Source organism: Larimichthys crocea, unplaced genomic scaffold (genome assembly GCF_000972845.2).
Source record: "Larimichthys crocea isolate SSNF unplaced genomic scaffold, L_crocea_2.0 scaffold271, whole genome shotgun sequence".
Classification (NCBI taxonomy): domain Eukaryota; kingdom Metazoa; phylum Chordata; class Actinopteri; family Sciaenidae; genus Larimichthys; species Larimichthys crocea.
Window position 1 is genome coordinate 370,260 of NW_020853581.1, and position 24,035 is coordinate 394,294.

Sequence of the window (24,035 nt, forward strand, 5' to 3'; positions counted from 1 at the left end):
TTTTTTTTGGGATTGATCTGCTGATTTCTTTTTTATTTATATTATTCTATTAATCATCTGATCTATAAAAATAGTCAAAATGTCATCACAATTTCTAAAATCAGCATAAATTATTCTCTTCAAACCTCTTGTTTTGTACCACCAACAGTCTAATACCAAAACGACTTTGCTCTCACGAGATCAAGAGATGCAGCCAGAACTGAGAAGCTAGATATAGAAAGTGTTATCAGTTCATATCAGTTATCAAAATATGTTTTACTTCATTGAGCCACTAACTGATGAATTGTGTAAGTGTTGTTGTAGGTGTTGTCACAGTACACTATACATGCAGTTTAAATTTTATACATTGTTGGGTTTTTTAAGGACCCAATAGAAAATCTCCCTCCTCCGCCACGACCTCCACGGACATCTGATCCAAGCCTCATTCCTCCACCCAGAATTCCTCCTCGGATCCCAGAAAGGTCAGTTTAAAGACTAGTGAAAGAGTTTACTAATGTTACAATGCACAATAAAACAAAATTTGTATATAAAAAAAATAAATAAATTGTATATAAAATGTATCTGTGTTGCTATGCTTCTTTTGGACTTTGGCAATGTGTCGATGCCTAAAAGAAGTGAAGTGTACATATCATAACTGTAGATGTGTGCAACAGATAAACCAATAAAAAAAATCATCAGGCAGCGACAAGCGTGACAATAAGTGATAAAGAGGAAATGTTCACCCACGAGTAATTCACAGCTGTGCGCTGTGGGAGGAAGCCAGTGAGAAAGTGGGGAAGCTTCTGATGTTCATGCTATGTAAACTTATAAATACCCACCATACACAGAGGTGAGAGAGCACATACTGAGAACACTTTGAACTGAAAGCTCACATCAAAGTGGCTCTAAAAGCGGTTTGAACTGTAGCCACTCTTAATCATTGAAACTCTGCCGTCTCTGCAGGAGATTTTAAGTGATAGAGGGGTTTTTTTTAAAAAGTGGTGAACCGTACTACAGCATACCAGATAGCCTCTGATGCACACTCAGCTTGTTCAGCTGTTGAACCCATTATATTTTATATATTATAATGTGCCATATATATCATAACTACTACTTTAACTCTATTATTGTCTGTGTTTGCTAGAAGGTGAAACTGCTCCTCAGTCTGATTAAACAGTAACAGGCTAATAAAGCAATTATATGTTTAACCTTTTACATGATTTTGATGTTTCCCCATAATGTGTGTCATCATCAGTGACATTTGTGATAAGATCATCTGTTTTCATTGTATTTCAATAGAATTTTACTGTGTAGGATGGACTGAGTAATAGTTTTGCATGAATTTAAAGTTGCTGTTTCTTAAGTTCTTTAAAGAAGAACTTCATTCGTTCACACCTACACCCTGGTGATAAGGTTTGAGGTGCAAAGTTTGAGAACATCAGCCTGGGTGGGTGTATTTTGACTAATTTGATGGCACTGTGAGATCTTATCGACGAGTGTGTGTTCTAATTTTTTTTTTAGTTTCTAGTACAAAGTGTGCGTGAACTTGAATTTGAAGATCAAATGATTGTGGGTATTTTTTGTTTTTGTTTTCATAGAGCACAGTTATGAACAACATAATACCAATATAAGGGAAGTAAAACAATTATATAATTACTATTACAGACACAAGAGGCAAATAAATGCAGAATCTTAATTATCATTATTATTATTATTATTGTGCCATATGCCTCTTAATTTCTGTAAAATGTTTTCTGTCCTTAGGTTTTGAGTCACCGCAAAATGGAGCTAAAAAACTGAGCACATAGACTATGAAAGCACGTGCCGTCACACATATGCTCAGCAAACAGACGACAGTTAAATAAGATAAAATTTATCAAATGAAAGCAAACCAGTGAGATTGCCAAAGTTAGCCTTAGCTCAAACTACAGCTACAGATCTTCTCTACAGTAACTGTTTTTTGCATGTGAAAACATCAGTTTGTTACACGAGGCAGTAGCTAAATCCAGTAATGATGTAGAAACTGCTAAACTTCTGTTACAGCTAACGAGCTTAGCAGGATTGCAGCAATAACCACCAATTTTTATTCTAGTGATTAAGCTACCTTTTCCTATCACACATTTAAATGCATTCAAATTGTAAATTAATTCAAAATATTGATTTCAGTACAAACTGAGACACTCGTTCTCGTTTAATGTTTTTTTTTCTCTGTTTTTATGACTTCTGCATTGTAGATTCACACTGATTACATCAAAAATATGAAACAATGCATTCAGAATTATTATGTTAAACAAAAGAAACAAAGAAAAATGGGTTTTAGTTTAGGTATTAGAAGTCGCCAACATTATTTTGTTGACAGTTTAGTGGCTACCATTTCAAAAGGCCGCAAAGAGGCTGAAAATCCATAGTCACGTTGTAAGCTTTATGATGTTTAGTAACCAAAAAGAATAACAACAAACTTAAACTGGCATAACATCATGAAGTAAACTAGATGAAGCTATACCATATGATATGTAATGTGATAATAACTGAATCAACATGGTGGTTGGAACCAAAAATTGCAAATTTGGACTCATCAGACCAAAGTAGAGATTTCCACTGATTTAATGTCTACTCCTTGAGTTTCTTGACCCTCTTCTTCCCTCTTCTTCTTGTTGGTCTCCTCCTTTTTCTGCGGCAATTCTCATGAGAGCCAGTGTGATCATGGTGTTTGGTGGTTATTGCAACTGCACTTGAAGACACATTCAAAGTTGCTGAACTTTTCTGCACTGACTGAAAGTAATGATGGACTGTTGATTCTCTTTACTCAGTTGAGTGGTTCTTGCTATAACATGGATTAGAACAATATACCAACCTAACACACCTGTTGATTGAAAACCATTCCAGAGAATGCCAAAAGTGTGCAAAGCTTTCATTATTATTATTATTACTGTTGTTGCTTACCCAGTGAATAATGACTTTGTTAAGTTTGAATTGCTGGGATAATTAAATGCTGTATGAAACCACTGTCTCAAAGTCTGGGTGTATATGAGATAATTGCCTTTCCTGGATTTGTTTTTTGTTTTTTTCTGACGGTAATCACAAATTGAAAGTTACACTTTAACCATTCTGTATTTACATCAGCATCTTACAACTCTGTCTGCTTATCATAGGGCGCCAGAGAAGGTGTTACATGAGCGCTACATATCCTGCCCGACTCGAGCACTTCCTCAACGACCGACTCAGAGACACACAAATGCAGCACCACCCATACCACGCCGTCTGCGGTGATCAACACGTCTATTTTTGCTGGGTTTCATGTCTAAAGATATTCTTTGATATTGCCGTTCAGAAGACAAAAGACTGAAACTGTTTTTTATTTTTATTTGGGGTTTTTTGGCTGTCATGTACCAGTGTGCCATTGTGTACCAGTAATTCAATTCCCATTTTATTGTCTTTGTGTGTGTGTGTCTGTGTCTATGTGAGTGAGTCTCCTGTGCTTTGTCTTCTCCACCAAAACCTGTGTGATATATTTGACGTCTCATAACTCTGGAACATTTCAAGAATTTACTGTGATATTTGTAAAGTATCCCTAAGAAAATGTAGCCTATTATAGGTTTAGAGTGTTGTCTTTCTCTTTGTTATGGGTTTGTGCAAATGTAATGTGATGAAATGGGGAAAAAGGTAAACCACGTGTTTAATTTGAAATCTTAATTGTGATATTTAAACATGGTTTTTGGTGTTAGCTGAGCCAGTATGCTGTTCAGATATTATTATTAGGCATTCTACTGTAATGCTTAATTGTAAGTTGTTGTGACATAATATTTTACTTATTTTACCTCAAATAATGTCAGAATTATATTGCTAAAGGAGTTTGTCTGTGATATTTCTATAATATATTCCTCACTGTAATCTTGGAGAATTCAGGCGTGATTGTTCTAATAATAATCTTTAGGAAGTCTGTTTTGTTGTACATCAGACTGGAATTTCATTAAGAAATATAAAAAATATGTTAATTTTGTACACTTGAAAGTGTCCTTATTTCAGTTGGCTGCTTTATTTCTTGTGCAGTATGAAATTTGGTCACTTGGTGGTGCTCCATATTCTCTGTCCTTTAAACATAGGCTTCCTAACATTTTTTTTCCATGTTTCCATGTTGTGAAAATCTTTTCCAAGTTGATTTTATCTCATTAAGCATTCAGCAGTCTAATCAGCTTATAAATGACTTCACTCTTATGAATATAAATGAACCCTGACCATATAAACTGCCCTCTGAAGTTCTGTGAGCAGAGACACATGTACAAAGTGTGAGAGACTGTAGCCAGCTGGGACTTCTGGTCAAAACTTTCAAAGTAAAATCTTTCCTGATAAACACAGAATGTAAAAAAACAAAAAAGGACAATGTATTTAGTCTGTAGCACAATTAAGAGCATGTTTTATTTATTTTATCATTCAAGTGTAACTTTGATTAGACTACAGTCCAAGCTTAAAAAATGTATTCATGAATGACTGAAAAAACGAGCCCAGCTCTGTCTTTATTCTACCTTACAGTTTTCTAGTCTTTAAGGATGCACTCATGTTTTGTTTTTGTTTGTATGAATAAACTGACTTCACGCATTTTATTATTATATTTTATTATTTCATTTATTATTACCATTATGTATTCTTTGGTAACCAATAGTGTGTTTCCTGTGGCCTCATTCTTCTCAGTTGCGGCGAAGGTTATGTTCTGATCTGTTGACAGGAAACAAGCATAAAGCGAAAACTATTCTGAAGCACAGTAATATATGAATATGACATGACTGAAACATGCACTGAATTAAATCAAATGTAATATAGACATTTTAGCTCATTTGTAATATTGTACATATGGAATCATTTGGACCAACTAAATGCATCAAAGTCATGCTATTAATAACAACCACATCCGAAACTGAAAATACTTTGCTATCTAGAAAAAATGTCTATTTATATGCACAAATATTTTAGTATATATTTTTATACCTATGGGTGTGAATGTACAAGTGTTTTTTTTTTATAATGATAAATTATCACCAGATTTAGTTCTCACCAGCTCTACTAAGCATTTTTACCAAGCGTCTTTCAGGTTATTCTTTTTATTTTTGGGTTCAGTCTCAGTTCCCATCAACCCCGTTTCCTACTTTAAAAAGCAGCTGTTTTTTTTTTTTCTTTTTTTCCAAAAAAGAAAAAGACAAACACTTGACTCTACTGTATGCAACACCTGCCCAGCCCCAAACCACAGACAGACACACAAAGTTAGCAACTACTTGGTGAACATAGTGCAACACGGTGGCGCATTTAGCAGCTAAAGAGACATATTTCCTTCAGGAATTGGCACAGACTGTGAATATTGGACTTAGCATTCATCACGTTGACAGAAACATGACCTCTAATGAATGCTAATAATGCTCCTGTGTTTCCTGCATATTAAAGGTGGGTAAGTTGTGTTTACAGCTGCCCCCAAGAGGCCAAAACACTCACTCGCAGCTGATTTAAGTAAAACATTTTTTTGCTTTCCTGTGTGTGTGTGTGTGTGTGTGTGTGTGTGTGTGTGTGTGTGTGTGTGTGTGTGTGTGGCTCTAACTCCAACCTTTGTTTCAGTTTCACTGACTGCATGCTTTTATTGTGAAGGGCTGTGTGGTTGTGCTGTGCGGCGGTGTTGACGCAGCTGAGGCCGCTCAGTGTGAAGCGCTGACAGGACGCTGCTGGAGAGCAGCAGTCGGCGCACAGAGCTCAGTGAAGTGTGTCTGCAGCAGCAGCAGCAGCAGCGAGTCTAATACTGGATTACCATCACACAGAGGTAAGCATGTTCCTGCTTTGGATCACTGCTGCATGAAGCTGCTGTGTGTGGCTCTTTAATATATACTGAATATTCTTATTATTATTCCATACCCGTCTTATTTTTTTCTTCTTTATACATTGGCACCATAACAGCTGACTTTATTTTATTATGTCTTACCGTATTCCTTAATGCCTTACTCAATCACCAAGTGCGGACTTTATGAAACATACGTGCTTTTGTGAGTCAGTCGTTTTTTTTATTTTGCATCTCAGCAGAGAGCTGCTCTGGCTTTGGGACAGTTGCTGCAGTAAAGATAGATCCATACTGTGGAAATGCGACCCGCCATGGGTGCCGCACTCTGAAGCTGAATGCCCAGGAGATAACCCAAATACTCCAGGGTGGGATTTAAACGCACCCTGACTTTCCACCACACTGTATGCTTTTATTTAACAAAAAAAAGACTAATTAATCCTCTCCTGCGTGGTTGTTTCTTTGAGTTGGCAGGTGGCAGTGAGGCTTGTTAGTGGTTGTCATTGTGAGTCATAGGGAGCACTACAGGCTACTCCACATGCATACAATAAGGCTGTGCACTTAATGGAATGCATATTATGCGGCATGGAGGCGTTAGGAATAGTTTATTAGGTAATATTTTACTGTCATTTCTATCACAATGTTGTCAGGTTAGACTGCAGCCTTTGCCAATCTCAATGATTCTGAATGTGAAAAATGCTTTGGGCAGCTGGATGTAGAAGTAGTTGGAGGTGCCATAGCAGCTGCTGAGCCACAGTTCAAGAAGATTCTCGGTGCTGCATTGTTAAATGAAACAGGTTGTACTGTTGTTTCAGAGGAATATCTCTGCAAACACACTTCTTATTCCAGTCAAACCTTTGTGAGCGTGACTAACCGAGCAGCTGTTATAGTGTCAGTTATTGACACAGTGTATGTGAATGTTCAACTTCATATTCCAGTCTGACAAACAGGTCTGCCTGAAGCCTCATAGTCAACTGCAAGTGACATAACAGCATTAGAGTGGCCTTTGAGTATATAGACTCATTGAGAATTAAATATACTTAACTCTTATTTACATTTTACTTCAAAGCAATGTCAGACTAGGCTTTTTGACAGTTTGCAAAGTATTTGACGAAGAGAAAACTCTACATAGTTATGTGAAATTGATTTAGAATACAGCACACATTGCTCAACACACACACACACGCACAGTGGCAATAAAAACCCTTTAAGTTCCAGTGATTTTTACATCCTAACATTCCTCCTTCAATATATTCCCAAAACCGACAAGCGTGAACTCTAGATTCACTTTAAGTGCACCTCAGTTTATGGAAGCCATTAAATCATAACCCCCATTGCAAAATCAGTTGCTCCACAGTGAATGGACTGTGTCGTTTTCTCCTGAAACTCAACAGATGGATTTATCTCTGCCTGTGTTTTCATTCATGATTTTACGACAGTAATGACTTCATTTGTATTCCAAGGGAACTGAGTAACATGACACTAAACAAGCTTGATAAAATATTAACCCCAGTGCAAATAATTAATCAAACTACTTTGAGGACAGAAGCAGAGCAGTCAGAGTGATTTTCTCAAAAATATCTGTTTCATGGTGCAGACGGCACGTTTAAGAACTTCTGCTTGTCTTATCAAGTGGTTGCACTGGACACATTTAATAGAGATAGCGTATCTACACAGTGTTTACTCAGAAAGAACAGGACCTCCATTAGCTCACCACGTGTTAAAGGACTTTTTGTATGTGTGGCCAAGCCTCAAAGAGTTATTGCTATTGCTATTGTTATATTTAACTGTTTTTGTCATTGAGTGAATCAATATTTTTAAATCTCTCTGGCTCCACAGCTTGCGTCCATTATGCTGGCTGCTACTACTGGATGACAGTTTTTGAGCATTGACTCAGTAGTAGTTCGGCAGTGTGTGTGTGACGCAGACTCTTTGTTGACAGCAGCAAGACTTGTAGATGTTAACACAAGAGACGGTGGAATGGATACATATGTCTGGTAGCCAGCAGCTCGGCTCACCGTGAGCTATTTGTTAATTTGGTCAGGCAAAGAGCAGCCAAACTAGTCTGACCTTTCGCACTGTTAAGCAAGTCAAATATGAACTGTGTAAAGGGTCTTTCTGTCTCTTACAGCAGTAATACTTGATTATTTTAGCCTCAGTGTAAACTATAGGGGAGTAAAGATTTGACTAGAATTTGAGGTTTTTCTTTCTGAATTATTCACGTGTTTTAACATTGCAACAGGATGTCAGGGTGCAAAGTACTGCTGTGCAAAAGAATATTCAAACAGTTTTGTACTCACTTGCATTAGCAACATCTAGTTCTTGCTTTTTTCAAGACAATAAATCTAGGTCAAAGTGCTGCATATCACTCATTTTGAAGTTGACAAACAGAAATGATAACCTGTGGAGTAAAGATGGGACCTACCGAGGGCAGCTGTTAATATTTTATGAAGCTCGTTCAGAGTCACGTTACAATGATCCCCTGGATTTGAGAGGAGCAACCCTCGGAAACATGAATCTCAAAACTGAATTTCAAAGATTTGCCACAGCCAGCTGGCCTACAGATCACACAGCATAGTTTTTCCAAGATGATAAGATAATCTCCATTTGGTTTGGAAATCTGAAGTTTGATTACCACACAAGTTACAATAGCGGAATTAAAATATGCTTGTTTGGCCAGCGTGTCTTTGTAATAAAGGTCTGCTGCATCTGTGTGTGTTCACAGTGAGTGTAAACTACAGTAATGGCTGCAAGGTTCAAGTGGACAATAGCGAAATAATTCAATGATAGTCTTCTTCTTAAAGCCACCCATACTGTATCTATTATTTGTTTAGATTTCATGCATGCTGAGTGGAGCATGACATCGACAAAAACGTCTATAGTGATGATGTTAGTAGAAAACAGCCTTGTCTTCACTGTGAATAACGGATGGCATTGGATCAGGCCGGATGTTTCAGCCAGACACCAGGTTTCTGTTTTCACTCCATTAATGTTACAACAGGTCGCTTAGCAACCCCCTCCTCCCCCCTCCTCTCTCCATCTGCTGCCATTGGTTGAAGTGGACGGTGAAGCGGTGAAGTGAAGTGTAAGGTTTGGCTTTTCAAGGTCCATGGCACAAAGAAGCCCCCCCAGATCATGGACGCATGTAAACAAGGCAGTGAAAAGACAATTTATGCACTGGCGATGGATTTAAGCAGCACTCCTCCCCACCGACGCCACACCTCCACCGTTCTTCCCTCTGTTATATGTCAGTGACTGATGGAAAACAACAGCAATATGGCAGTTGTTGGCAGATATTTTAATAAGAACGCAGCATGTGTTCTTACTCATCATCACACAAACCACAAACTGGAATTATCAGGTGACAAAAAATATAATAAACAATAATGAAAATCTGATATCTTTGCTGCCACCACCTATGAAGCCAGACTGTTATTGATGGAGCTGCCTGTTGTGTTTGTGTCTGGACGTGACGGGACAGGACCAGACTGGGCTGGCATTCCCGAAATAGACAGGTGATGGGGACCCGCTGGAGTCCTGCTGCACGCTCATTTCACACGAGGATACCTTCATAGCACTTAAAATTGCTGGATTATCACATCTCTGTTTATATTCATGTTTAGCCGCCATATCCTATGACTCAATTATCAAGTAGTCCTGTCACACAGGCGCTCAGAGAGTTATATTGGGGAACACACTCAGAGCTTCCAATCCACCTCAGAGTCAAAACATCCAGCAGAGAGATGAGGAAACACTTTCAGCACTCTCTCAGACAATGATTTGAATTGTCATCACAGCTAACCTAATGTGCAGTACGCCCTATTATCTAAGCCAAGAGGAATCCACTGCGCACAGCTGAGCTTGTTATCTAGTGATGACATTAAATGAATGTGCCTCTTATTCATATTCCCAAATTAAATTTTAGAATATTATCCCAAATATTTTTATCATTATATTATGCTCACTGAGGATTTTGTCTCTTCTTCTTCTTCTTCTGCTCCTTATTTGCTCATGAGCTTTTCTTATTTTTAATTTTTCACTTTGCGCCTACAAAAGTAAACTCTCTAAGAGCCCCCTAAGGAAACATGACTATGGCTACTTGAATATTCACTGCAGTGTTTATCCTCACTCCGGGGCCTGTGATCCAAGCTTTCTCACTCTTGGAGTGTAGCCTGGAGCCCTTGCTGTGAAGATGTATCACCCCGGGTAAACTGTCAACTTACTGACATTCTTATTACACTGGCTCTAAAAGCCTAGCAGGCACGTTATAAGCAGGCTGGCTCTCAAACACAGCATCTGTAAACAGGCCTTTTGGTCCATGTGGCCAACTGCAGTTCTCCCCAGGTCCTTTACACGTGCCAACCAAGTGTTCCCTGTCCCGGGGATCTGGCCATGGTCATGTCCAATCACTGTCAGTGCTTCTCATGGACACGCTGGCAGGCTGTAAGCCTTTCCAAGCACTGAGGGACACAGCTTTCATTGGCTGATGTGTTGTTTTTTTGCCCCCCCCAAAAAGGACATTTTTATTCCTAAAGGTCATGAACGCCCCGCAAAGAAATAAGAGAGTGATACCACAGGATCACGATAAACTCATTAAGTCTCTATGTTATTGTGATTTATTAGGTGCGGTTCGGTGTCCATGCAGACAAAGCTTAAACTCTATCCATTATCAACATGAATGGGTAATCCTGCTCTGAGACCAATAATGACTGCAGTATGTAAGTTACATACATTTCCTTTTATGCTGCAGTTGTTTGAAATGAACTTCAAATAGCTTCGGTGGAGGAATGTGTAGAATCCCAGGCTGCTGTCCAGCGTGGAAGCTGTTTATGGAAGAGAGTTGGGAGGGTGGAGGGGTAGGTGGGAGAGTCTTCTCAATTAGGGGGATAAGCTGCTGCTCCGGAGCGGCCCTTTCGAGCCATGTTTGGAGCTATTTGGTGGGATCCACACACAGTGCTGGATAGCTTCTCTCCTCTCTGCCATTTGTTGACAAAGCAGAAGTCAAACGGCGTTACGTAACGGCCCTTTCTCTCCCTTGCATAGTACAGCTGAGCGTGCGATGAGAGCTCTTTTGTGCTAACATAGCTCACTTTTAAGGCGGCCTCTGACTGCGGCACAGAGACCCCCTGCGTGAAATACGTCATGGTTCGACTTGGTACCACTCTGTCTTTGTTTAATATTCACTGAGGCCTGTTTCAGATAAAGTGATTGTTGCTGCCAATAGAGAATGCTGTGGTCCACTGGATGTGACATTGAAATATTGCGTCATAAAGCAATTCTGGGAAAAATCAATTTTCATAAAACATGTACTGTAACTGCTTCTAGTATTAGAGCAGTTTGTTGGACATCATCCAGTTTGTTTTTCCCACCACTGATAAGATGGAAATTTCTTTAAGCTCTGATCACAGCCACATTAAAGCGTGAATGGTTTATTTATTTATTTTTTTAAATAATTTGTGAAACCCACCATTTAGACGGTCACACAGCTTTGATCTGGACTCATTTAAGGGAAATATCTGTGGGAAAAAATATTTCTGTCATTCCTTAGGAGGGAAATTGATAGATTCACAGATAAAGGCACAGATAGACCATTTTTGGCATAGAAACATTGGCATCAGCTCCCAACATATACTGAAGTGCACAAATGCATGTTTTGCTGAAATATTACGTAATGGAATATTGAGCCTGGCTCTTCAAAATTTAAAATACACCAACCAACACCTGGGAAGCTCACAAACTATCATGCTTTATCATGTTCTTTTAATTTGTGCACAAGCTGTGTGTTTTAAAAGAATGTCGGGCTAGCTGTTCCGGCCCGGCTAAGATAAGCTAATTAACACCTGTCTCTAGCTCCATAGTTAACACAAAGACATGCACGTAATACGGATCCTCTTCAAAGCTAAAAAACAACAAGTTCAAGTTCAGAAACACTCAAGTATTTCTATAATCAAGTTGATCTCAATAAAATGTTTGCAAGAACAACAAATCTTCAGCCAGTCCACTCCTCAAACATAAAGATTTTCTGTTTTTCTGTCTTCTGTGTCGTTGTAAATTGAATATCTTTGGGCTCATGGTTATATTTTGAAGATGTCACCTTGGGTCCACCTTTGGACTAAAACTTAATTCTCACTTTAAAAAGTTTAACTGATAGTAATTGATGCTTAAAATCATTATTCGCTGCAGCCCTGATATATTTTAAGCTATAGTATCTACATACATATGCATGTACATGTTCCTGGTATCTCACAACTATCAAAACTTTATAAAGATTTTGTTGTCATAGATGTAATCCCACATTAACACGCTGTCACTGAGGTAATGTTGACTGAGGTATTAAGACCTTATGGACCAGTGAGTCATCCAATAGTAAACTCCAGCTGTCCTGCAGTAGTCTGTCTGTCTCTCATGTACTGGCCCTGCAGTGCATTTCAAGGGGGTAGGAGAATTTTATTTGGTGGTCTGCACAGTTGTTGAGTGGGTGCCACATTCCCAGGTGGCATGTGGTGACAGGCTCATCTGGGCACGCCTGTTGCCAAAAACAAACAGACCCCCTACATAGGGAGGTTCAAGGTCAAAGCTAAGACCGTCCCGCTGAGACGAGACCCTCAAAGCCCAGCCACAAGTCCCAGGAGGCTTCAGATGGACCTGGTGCATGTGGACTAAGGACAGGCTGTGCACTTTATCAAGTAGGTAATACGCCTCCCTAGATCCACAGTGATGCTTTGGGATGATCATAGTCTTTTGGGAGTTGCTTGTTTTGGAAAAGTATTTTAGTTATGCCCCAAGAGCATTCGGTAGGAGATTTATGTGTCTCTGTGTGTTGTGTGAGTGTCAGAGCTGCAGATGGGATGAATCATCTTGCCTTTGCTGCTTACTCCTTACACAGGTTTGAGCTGATTTCCTGGAATTTGAAATGATAATTTTAATATATGTATAACACCTGCACTGTTAGAGATGATTTGAACAAAAACAGCTGTACTTTTTCTGTTCTTTGTGTAAACCCACCAAAACATTGTTTGATCCTAGTCCTGGTACTGAAAGTGCTGGTCTAATCTAACATCTGAAAGCCAAAAAATACTTTTCACCATTGAGCTGCTTGGTTTAACTCACTCTCAACCACTAAACTTTGAGCTATCCACTTTGAGCCAAATTGACCTAATTTGTGAAGCATCTAAAAGCTTTGTGGATTTAGGTAAATTGCAGTTTCACAGGAGTTTTGGCTGATAAAGTCTCCACTTATTTTCCCGTTTGTCTTGGTCTTGTCACCACTGGCCCTGCCATAGCTCCTGCACTGGTCTCCTGTTTTTCACAGGCTGGATGGATAGTGTTCTTTGCCTGGCTCTGCTCTGAGGGATCTCTTCCTAAAAAGGCCAGGGGTGATCTCTGCTCTCGTGTGTTTATACAGCGAACTGAACGCTGTAAGCTGTCATCTTCTCATTATCTATCATATGTGAGAGGTTGAAATACTCCCACGTCTCTCTTTGTGCTGCATATTCACCATTTTGGGGTTCATCTGAGGATACAGCGGAAGTACAGTTGAGATCAGTGTAAGCATTCCTCAAAGGAATGCCTGTTAATGGTTTTGGAAATGAGATCATGGACCCATCGCTTTGGGATGCAGGGGGTCAGGAAGCAAGTTGATTTTATTAAAGAGAGAGTGGAAATAAATACACAGACTCTAAAGCTTGGGGACAGCTCAGCTCCAAGACTGGAGGATGTTTTAAAAGGTTTTTGCTTTGTGCCCCCGTGGGACTTGTTTGGAATCGCTCCCATTTTCCCTCATCCATTTAGGCCTATTTGTAGAGGTTTCCAGCTGGAACATGAGTCCCCTGCCTGTTCTGCAGGTTGGCTTATTTACCACCATGTGTAAACATACTCTTGTGCACACATAGTCCATACAAACTCAGGGAGGAACAAGCACAGGTATAACTTTAAAATTAACTTAGAACCTGATATCATTAAATAATTTCTAGATGGATTCTCTTCATGCTTTTTCTTGTCCATAGCCTACAAACAAAAACGCCATTTGTGTGCATCTCTGTGTGCGTGTACATGTGAGCTTGAGTGACTGTTTGAGTGCCTTAGTTTGTGCGTTTGTGTCTTGACTCAATAAGCCTTTTTCTTGTCCTTTTAAATGGGGACGTCTCCTAAATCAGCCATGCTGGCTGAGTACAATGAGAGGCCCAGCAGAGCACCGGGAAGTGTTTCACAGCTAGTCTTCGGGTGGCCCTGGTTTTGCTTCTGCATGCTCTACTGATGCATCTCAGATTAACATGTGTTTGTTCTCTCGCACACCCTCCCTCCTTGTCCTTAAAGGGGAACGCAGATAGTGTTTTGAATGCATATCAGACAGGCCAAACTTCCTCCATAAACAAAAAAGAACTATAGGCATGCACAAGTGAGCATTGTGATTTTGCCAGAGATGAGAGCATTGAGCTCTCAGTGAATCCGAGCACCTAAAATTGTTATTAGTCAGTATGTGTATATCTGCAGAAAATACTCTCCATTTCAGTCACTTTAGGCGCAGTAGCCGTTGTTATCCTAGATAAGATTTATATTAGATTTTTTGGCTTTATATTTATAGAAACTGCATGACTAACAGCGATACTAGACTGTAAGGAAAGCAAACAAACTGTTCTGGCACCAGATCCGTGCTGCTGTTTTCACCCTTTGCTGTGAATTTTAATATCAGTGAGATGAGTTTTCATAACTCTTATCAGGGAAAGAAAACAGCACTTCATATATTAGATTTTGCCTTATGAAACAGCAGAGGTTATTTCTTTTTTTTTAAAAGAACAACTTTTCTATTACCGATGCAGTTCTGGGACATTGATTGCTAATGAAACATGAAGTCTTGTGTGACCTAGACTAGATTCAAACAGATTCACTGCCTTCCTGTCTGGCTTCACTGTATCTCGTTTCAATGTGTAACCCAACCATAGGAGGGCTGGAGCAATTTCATTAACTGTATGAGTTCCCAGTTACAGCTACTGGTAGCAGTATTTCTACAGTAGAAGCGGCAGCCAAGTTGGCCCTTTCACAAAATATTCTCTCTGTGAAGTAATAGTACTACTACACAGTCTTCCATAATAAAATACAATGCTGCTTGCTGATACTGCAGAAAAGTACTGGCCTGGTTACCAAACTTACCTTGATTCACAACTAATATTAGAGTCTATCTGATGTGAGTTTGTTGAGTCTGACACAGTTGGAGAAACCTTTAATATCATCATGGTTTTACAGACTGAATACACAAGAATTAAAAATCATGTTTAAAACAAGGAAACCAGAACTTTTTTTTAACTAGATTATATCAGCATCAGTTGTGATGTGTCATGTGATTATCTTTGCTGCATCTTTGCATCTGCAGGCTTATGATTAATGATATGTTACACTGATTTATGTGCAGCATGTTTCCCAGATATCAGCTGTTTTTCTCAACAGCACTGTGTTGAATATTTTGCATCTCTGGGTTTCTCCTCCAGGCCTCTCCAGCAGAGGGCAGCATAAGATCGAGCTCATCTCCCAGTAAGTTCTCTCACTGTGAGTTCAACAAATAATTCAGAGGGCCTAATTCATGAAAGTACCATTTAGTTGTTATACTGCCTTTGGTTAAATAAGCTGACGCTGGTGAAGCATAAAGACACACAAACTCTTTTATTTAAAACTTTTATTGTGTCAACAGGTTTATGTTTCTATATTTTTCCCCTAGAATGGGTGGTTTTATATTTACTTTGTGATTAACCACACATAGAAATGTCTCCTTGTGTTTGTACAGAAGTCTCATCAGGTCCTCGGGCAGTCTGTGCCATCAGGATCACGCCTCTGACAACCATGAAAGGCTCCCCTGACCTGATTCCTTCTGCAGGTGACGTATCCCTTCACCTCATCAATCAATTTGAAAGCCTACAACTGCGAGACACCTCATACTCACAAAGAAAACTTAGAAGGATGCTTTTAAGACTCACTTGTTAACAATGTGGCATCACCTTAATAACTTATGCTGAGACAGGAGAAGCTCCAGCTGCTCTACTTCCAGCTCTGACAGTGTGATCATGGTAATTAGTTTTACAGGACAGTAGGATATTAATTTTATGGAGAGATATATCGCCTATTTTTTGATGTTACAGTTCTATTTTGGTCATTTGGGGCATGAGGTAGTGGTAACTTGGATTCCCAGCAGCTCTGAATCAGGAGTGCACTCTGAGAATACCAAATATAAGACTGCTATGCCCTGAAAGATGAGGAGCCGTGGACGTGAGACTCATTTTTTGAATGTTTTCAGATTTGGACCCCCGCAGAGTGTGCAAAGGGAAAGGAGTTGTGACTCTAAGGGCCACCCTCGTCCACATAGATGATGAGGGCTGCATCAGCGAAGAGCCAAATGTCATCACAACGCCAAGTAAGTCAGAGCGAATACCACAGCCGTTTCATAACAGCTCTCCGCATGATGAAAAAATATTTAGAGGACAGTAATAGTTGCGTGGTCATGTGAAAAATGGACAGGTCACTGTAGAATGTGAGTGTTGCTGTAATTTAAAAAGAATTTCATCATTTTCTTTAGTTGTAAAAATTCTTCACATGCCTTTCAGAGTGCTGTTTGGATGTCACGATTATATAACTTGTCATGTTTTGAAGTGTATGCTCAGTCGCCGGGCACATTCAGAGTGGTGATAAAGGGCGATTGCTCATATTTTCATGTGAGTGTCAAAGAGCTTTTTTGTTCACAACCTGCCCACGCTGCACTTTGGAGCAGGGTGCCTTGACTGAGGGTTTGTTTGTTACGTAGAGCACATTAGAACTGGAGGCTGGCCAAGGCTTTTGGGGAGATGCTTTAATTGTTGTAGCGCCTGAATATAAAGGCCATTGGAACAAACGGCCTTTGCAGCTCGCTGAATAGGCTCTTTGTTCTGATGACAAAGTTCAGAGATTGTGGGAGAATCTTTTCTTTTTTTTTTTCCTTTTCCTGACCATATTAACATCTCTGTGCATGAAAACCACCAAGGAAAGTATTCACGCCCTGCGGAATGGAATTGAGATTTATTTGACCAGCAATTAGCTATTATGGTTTCCTGATTTGCTGTTAGAAGTTTACTGAAATACTATATTTTTTAGTATTATCCTCAGTGTTTTCTAGCCTTGCTGCACTGGCTTCCAAACTGAGAGACTACTGGACTCTTTTTAGGTGGCTGGACAAGCCAGATTAATGGGGACAGCTCTAAAGCAGGATTGGCTGAGGGAGGCAGCAACATCACAGCTGATTTACCGCCTGTAAACAACACGCAGTGCCAGGTACGCTTACTTCCACCCCATTTAACACAGGCTCTTCATTCGGCTGTTTGTGGTTTTACAGCTATGGAGACTGAGTGATCTTTTTATTTTGAGATCTCCATTTGATTTCAATTTTATAAGTTTCAACGTTTATTAATTTAACAATGTAATTTCTGTTTCAGGTGTATTCTCCGGAAAGCATAAACGACAATCAGGCTCCATCCCCTACTGACATTCAGAACTGCATCACATCAACGTCCAGCTCTGTTTATCCCTGCACTAGCACTGTTAACCCCACCATAGTCCTGCTGCAACACAACAGAGGTGAGCACTACCAGTCTGGATGTTTCCAAAAGCTTCCAGGTTTGTCACGAGCATGCTTTTACATGTCTGTACGGCACTTTTATCAGCTTTATGATCCTCTCAGCTTGGTCTCAACTGTGTTTGGTCTGGGCTCCATTAGCCTTGTTTTGCTCTGTGTTACATGTACCTTTTTCACATTTGCTTGATTTCTGTGTCACATTTCACTGTCCTGTCCTTGTGTGTGTTTCTCTCACTACAGAGCAGCAAAAGCATCTTTCTCATTTTGAAGGTATGCACTGTGTGATATCTAACAGATATTTGCCATTTATTTTTTATGTCTTAGACTTAGCCAGCAGCAAACCCACTTTTATTGCAGAGCAATGTTTTTCATTCCTCAAAGCATCTGTCACCCTCCTACTGCCATGACACAGTCAGAAAAATGTGTTCACCACAAACCTCATGAAGTGAATGAGTCATGATTTATGCACCAATATGTTCAATATTGGAAATATTGTCAAACATTAATATACGAGATGATACAGACACATTAGTGTTAGTATTTTCTCTGTATATTTTCTTGCAATTCATGTACAGCTTGATCTGAACAGTCTGTCATTTACATGGCAGCAGTACAATGTGAAGGATACCATGACTCCAGATTGAAATTTAACTTTTTCTATTTACTTCTCTTATTCTTTGAGTCTCACATTCTGCATGCAGTTTGTGCTACACATTGTTTTCCTTTGGTTTCTGTCATGGACTATCTTTATTACTAATTATAAAAGAATATAATTAATAATAATTGTAATTATTGTAACTGTAATGTACAAAAGTAAAATGTGCAAATGTACGGATAGCATCATTTTACCCACTCTTCTTTATTTTGTGGTACATAATGGATCGTGCTGTGATGTGAAATTTTGATGAATTATATGTATAAAATGCAAAATCATGATGAATTTAGTGGCATTGAATATATATTGTGCACAAAATGCAGCATATGACACACCGTACCATAGATTCTCCATGTAGTTTGATACATGTTAAAAATTGTTAAGAAACACTTTGTTGTTTGTTTTTTGTGTCCATCAGCAGCTGAACTAAATGCGATACAGCATTTATTATTGTGCTGTCCTTGCTATGACACACACACACATGTTTGCAGTAAAAAAGATTTATCTGTTTATTGCCTGCCATTCACTGTACGCAGCTCACATTATCTGCAATCCATGCAATTCTGTGCAATACTTTAGCCTGTCCTTCACATCAGGTCCACAACTGTTATCTGTCATTTTACTGGAAATGTCCTGTGAACTTTGAGTTTTGTCTGGCTTACAGGTTTTTGATGTTTTGTTTTTTTAACAGACCCAACTCCTGAAAGGGACAAAAGTCCTGATCCTGGGAGAGATTCAGTCAGCCCAGTCCCTGATATGGACTGGAAGAGGCTGCGGCTGTCACTGAACTCCCCTGTCCTCAGTCCTCTCAACAAGCCCATTGTGCCTGTACGGGTGAGCAAAAAAACCTCCTGCCAAATGAAGATTAATCTACTCACTGCAGATGTTTAAACAGTGTTCTGTTCATATGATACATGGGTCTTTGATGTTACAGTTAAAGAGTGAGTATTTACTCACTCATAAAGCATATTAATATACATTATTGCAGGAATACACAACTTGCTCAAGGACAAAAGGCCAGGGGCCCGTTATTAGATAAAATCAATAAACATTAGGAGCATTGATGTGGTAGAACAAGATGTAATAAGTCTGTACTGCAGCTAGCAACCTTGCATACAGCAATTAAACACAGTGGTTTAGAATTGGTATGAGGCAGCAAAATAAAGGTACATTCAGTGTAAACCTTTGTTTGCTGTCCTTACTCATCTTTGCCAAGAGACAAATCCGGTTGCAGCGGCCACGTGCAGGTCAGGTGTTCGTGAATTTTTCACAGGAATAAAGTGTCACTGCTTCAGCGCACTGCACAGATTTCTGGCTAGTTTTTCAACTTCCCAGCAGCCAAGGGACATTACCAAACGTTTACTAGTTCTTTAAACTAACAAAAACATAAATGTGAATCAATTTGTGAATTGGAAAATGGTCAGCAGGCCACCGGACACTCTATCACAGGCCAGATGTGGCCTTAAGTTAAGTATGACTGCTTAATTGGAACAGGATGTTGTTAATTTAGGATGATTTAAGAATGATTTTTGCAGCAATACACTATTTTTAACTTATTTTAGCAGGTAAATCACAGGTCTAATTAATAACATGAGCAATGGCTCTGTTAGTAATATGGATGTCCTGCAACAACCATACACTTGAACATCTCTGGGGCTGCTTGGAAAGCAGAATTGATATATCTGTTTGTCATCCTCACTTTTTTTGTTAATTAAAATCTCCACATCTTCATTTCAGAACCCTGAAAAGTCCAAAGACTGGTACAAGACAATGTTCAAACAGATACACAAAATACCTGGTAAGAGAACATGATCTTGTCCACTTTTTGAATGTCTAAACAGTTTTATCATGTTTCTCTGTTGGTGTCCAAGCCCTGTGTGTCTTTCTATATGTGTTTGTATGTTATGTCACGTTGTGCTCTGTCTCTCCATCACTGTGCTCAGAGCCTATTGAGGAAAATCCTTACCGCCCCACCTACATTTTCCCTGAGAACTATGACATTCAGATGAAATCAAAAGGTATCCGATGTTAGTGATTCCGCTTTCGTCGGCTTTACTAATCTGCAGCCATCCTGGGTCCTTTCAAATACTTGAAGCTGTGTTTAATCTGTCGTACATGGCCCTGTGGCTAGTACAAAACCACACATCTTGAAGATGTCCAAAGTATTTGAAAGGCTTTTACCTAATCTTTTCCGACGTCTCTTCCATGCCATAGAGCTGCTATTTCCATAAGTCTTAAATACACTGCAGGTTTCGTGCAGATTTCTTCATTGAACTCAGTTTTGTTGGCACATTTTCAAGACCAGGAGGCTTTTCATGGAAGACATTTTGACATGTCACAGAAGGAAAAGCACAAGCAAAAATAATAAAATCAAGGATGGCTGAATCCCATTTAGCTACTTTAGTTTCAGAGTCCTGTATTGTGCAACATGGCTTGCTGTCGTGACTCATTGGGACACTTAAATAAAATAAAGCCTTTCCTTAATGTTATTAGTGTGCTTTTCCTCCTATGTGTCAAAGTCAAAAAGATTGCTGTCAAAGGCACGATCTGTGATTTAAGCACAAGTCTAGCCCCGTCACAAAATCTCTACATACACTCTTTAATTAATTCACAGACTTTAAATACTAAAATACATTTAACACTTTAAAAAAGGTCAAGTAGTTTACCAATTTCATACAAAGTTTCCAGAATAATAACCATGATAATTTCAATGGGGTGATCTTAAATGCCTAGAGGCTTCAAAATTTTGAAAGAATCTCTACATTACAAACTGCGGACGTATTACTTTAAAAAGAGTTGCATGTATGGGAAATACTCTGATGCAAAGCCTCAGAATTTCTCAGCTTCTTTTTCATCAATTTTGACTGTTTGTTTTAAAATATGACACTTTCAGACCCCACCAACACAGTGCTAAAGTGTTGGAATATCCCTTTAATGTTTCACCATGCTGTTTACAAGTGAAACAGTAACATTTTTTTGAATATACAATATTGTACCTTCAAATTATTTCTTCACAAATAAATGTTGGCCTTTAAATCTGAATTTAAACATAACTATCTCTGAATAGATCAGCCTGTACAAACATGGACAGTTTTCTAAAGTATTTTGATGACATTGACAAGGATGATGCACGAAGCCTTGTGGTGTAATTTAATTTTTCTTACAAAATGTGACAATTATTTCTCTCTTTGCTGTTTAACCATCTAATATTCAGAGCTTCAGTTAGCTGATTTCTCAAACATTTCATTCTCTGTAGATGCTTTTTCTAACAGAAGAGCATGATCAGTCCTTTCATGTAGTGTACTATTGCAGCCACTAGATGCTGCTGCAGTCATGTGCTGAGCAAAAGACTGTGCTGAGTCTCTTAGGTGGTACACACCCGTCAGACTGTGTACTGGTCCTAATAACCTCACTAATCAGTGTTGTGTAGATAGTTAGGTTTAGGTTAGGTTTTTAGTTTTGGGTCAAAGTGAAGGAAGCAAGATTTGTATGCAGCCTTAGAGAAAGACCTGGCTGAATTCTTCTTTAGTTGCACAATGTGCTTTCAGTGGGTCTCTCAGTTGCAACTAAAAATGATTAGCTCCATGTGTTTCTGTAAATGCTATCAGACAGCAAATATCGAACTCATACAGAGATCTTTCTGAAAGTGGATGTTATAGCCTCTTTGCTTTACAGTGCATTACTTATTTATGGCCTTGACGCTCATTGATGCTTGGATCCCTTTTTAGTTCAGTAATGTTTCCTGTAAAGTGCTTTGATTTGACACACTTTGATTTTGTTTGGAGAACCTGTAATGCTTGGCCTAATGGAAGGTGTGAGGCAAAGAGGAAAACACAGGAAAAGAGTGTTTCTAAAGCCTTGTCAATTATTTAGTTATATGCCATATTCATTACTTTACATAGATAACAATTGTAATAGATGATCTTTGATTATTGTCTGCCCCTCTTTCAGATGATGGTCCGAGCCCCTTTGGTTACCTGAAAGATGGTAAGTTTGGGAAATGGTCTTTTGATTAACTCAAGTTTTAATAACTGTATATCATCCAACGTTTAAACACTTTTCAGTTGATGCATTAATGCTGTTCAGCACCAGACTGCTGATGCCCGTCGATATTTATGTTCCTGTTTTCAGTGAAAACAGTCCCGCGCTCAAAAAGTGATGTCGAGGTCGATTCGAGAAGCCGGTCGATGCCTGTGCCAACACGGTCCTCTTCCCTCAAACCCTCTGCCAAAAGGTCAGTGTCCTGCATCTGGTTCAACCTCCTTATAAATATCACTACGATTTCAAACAAACGCACATTACTCTTCATGTTAGTGAACAAAGGAGCTGTTTACACCTCAGAATACTTGAAATGCAAAAATATGAAATATGAATATAATTCTGACTACAAAACCCTTTCTGTGCACTTTCTCTAGCTTTTAATGGCCTTCATTCACATACAGTGCTAGTAAGTGTAACTAAACAAAGCAGTTTATCCTTCCTAAATTTGCAAATCTGAGACAATTTTGTCCCCGGTGGCTTCCACTACTGCGTCCTCCAGTTTCTACTCAACGTGTGAATAGTCTCACCCCTACACACACACGTCAGCACTGACTCCGGATGATGTGCTGTCAGAGAAATGATTAATAGAGTGATGAAAGAAGACAGATGATGGAGGAGAAGCTGCAGATGACATGTGGAGGGTTGACCTTCCTCTTTCCTCAGTGGTTACATGACGCTGCACACGTCTTTGACCATTTTTGAAAAATGCTGATGCCCTGAAAGAATTTAGTTAAAGATTTTTGCAGGGGTGAGAATATATGAAAGAATATTGGGTATTTTCTTATTTTAAAGTCTTTTTTCTCTCCTTTTCTATGCAGTAGTTTCAGCATTAGTTGTCTATTAAGAAATTCTCCCAGGAATAATGTGCTCTGTTTTTTGTCAAACCTTAATTACTAGATCGAATTACTCAACCATGAATTGGATTTTCTGTCATATCATCATTAGAGAGAGAGAGAGGGCAGAGATGATGAGGGCGGACGTCATGTTTAAATTAAAAAAAATAAATATTAGCCTATGCTGGTTGCCATGGAGACAACTTGATAAGGATTGGCTCTCTTCCATCCCACACCCCACCCCTGCCTGTTACCCGCCTCTCCATAGGAACGAGTGGGAGCCCCCGGATAAAAAGGTAGACACCAGGAAGTACCGCGCCGAGCCCAAGAGCATCTTTGAGTACGAGCCGGGGAAATCGTCGGTGCTGAAGCTGGAGAGAACGGTATGCTAGCCGCCTGCCTGTCACTCCCTCTCTCTCTCGGTCTTTTTGTGTGCATGCCGTGTAAGCTCCCCCCACCACCACCACCACCCCCATCACCACCACCCACCACCCTCTGTATCTAAGCTCCCGGGTGGCAGCTTCACTAACAGCTCGGGAAGGCGATGTATGTGTATCCTGAATCACCATGTGCACCACATTCCTAAAGGGTGTCCCGTTGCGGTGACAGATGATCCTGCTTGGCAGCGGGGGAGTATCACTTTCAGGGATAGCCATTGTCTTTCTGTCTTCAATTTAAGGTTATTGGACTGAATCGGCTCGGTGTGAGCGGATCCCAGCGCAGACACAAAACATGGATCCTGTGTGTTTTCTTTGGAGGAAGTGTATTGCTCTCTGCCCTACTTTCGTCTGTAGCCTTAACAGTTTGTGCTGAATCAAATGGCGCGGCATTATTCAGTGTCCTTGAGGGCTGTCTTTTGAGGATGATCTTTGTTACATGTAATAGATAAATGCCAGCTGCTGCCTAGATGAAATATTTGGCCTTTTATATTTCCCTCTTACATAATATAGGACATGGAGGTGTTCAGTACTGTGATTAAGTAGTTAGTTGATTATATAATTATTGTTTGTCTGATGCTCAGTTACATCAAGCTAGTAGATGTTATTAGCAGAGATCTGGCCCCATCCCAGTGGCAACAAATACCCTCATTAGAGAGTTCGCTCCAGTTCATCCTGAGACCAC

General features: G+C 39.5%; 2 protein-coding genes across 13 annotated transcripts in view; both read left to right on the forward strand.

Annotated features, from left to right (window-relative positions):
- Positions 1–4,575, forward strand: part of pik3ap1 (phosphoinositide-3-kinase adaptor protein 1) — a 33,494-nt gene extending 28,919 nt beyond the window's left edge. For all 4 annotated transcript variants that reach the window (XM_027276014.1, XM_010734548.3, XM_027276013.1 and 1 more), the window contains 2 exons: positions 364–461; positions 3,132–4,575. In XM_027276014.1, coding sequence (XP_027131815.1) covers positions 364–461; positions 3,132–3,249 — 216 coding nt within the window. In that variant the 3' untranslated portion in view covers positions 3,250–4,575. The remainder of the gene's footprint in view (positions 1–363; positions 462–3,131) is intronic.
- Positions 4,576–5,640: 1,065 nt separating this feature from the next.
- Positions 5,641–24,035, forward strand: part of sorbs1 (sorbin and SH3 domain containing 1) — a 39,748-nt gene continuing 21,353 nt past the window's right edge. For 2 of the 9 annotated variants that reach the window (XM_019258062.2, XM_019258061.2), the window contains exons 1-13: positions 5,642–5,779; positions 15,277–15,319; positions 15,570–15,659; positions 16,077–16,193; positions 16,977–17,083; positions 17,245–17,386; positions 17,625–17,654; positions 18,731–18,873; positions 19,777–19,837; positions 19,983–20,057; positions 21,991–22,026; positions 22,171–22,273; positions 23,182–23,296. In XM_019258062.2, the coding sequence (XP_019113607.2) occupies positions 15,626–15,659; positions 16,077–16,193; positions 16,977–17,083; positions 17,245–17,386; positions 17,625–17,654; positions 18,731–18,873; positions 19,777–19,837; positions 19,983–20,057; positions 21,991–22,026; positions 22,171–22,273; positions 23,182–23,296 (963 nt within the window). In that variant the 5' untranslated portion in view covers positions 5,642–5,779; positions 15,277–15,319; positions 15,570–15,625. Of the gene's footprint in view, positions 5,780–12,414; positions 12,478–15,276; positions 15,335–15,569; positions 15,660–16,076; positions 16,194–16,976; positions 17,084–17,244; positions 17,387–17,624; positions 17,655–18,730; positions 18,874–19,776; positions 19,838–19,982; positions 20,058–21,990; positions 22,027–22,170; positions 22,274–23,181; positions 23,297–24,035 lie in introns of those variants that run through there. The other 7 variants (XM_019258057.2, XM_019258056.2, XM_019258063.2 and 4 more) reach the window with 7 other exon arrangements.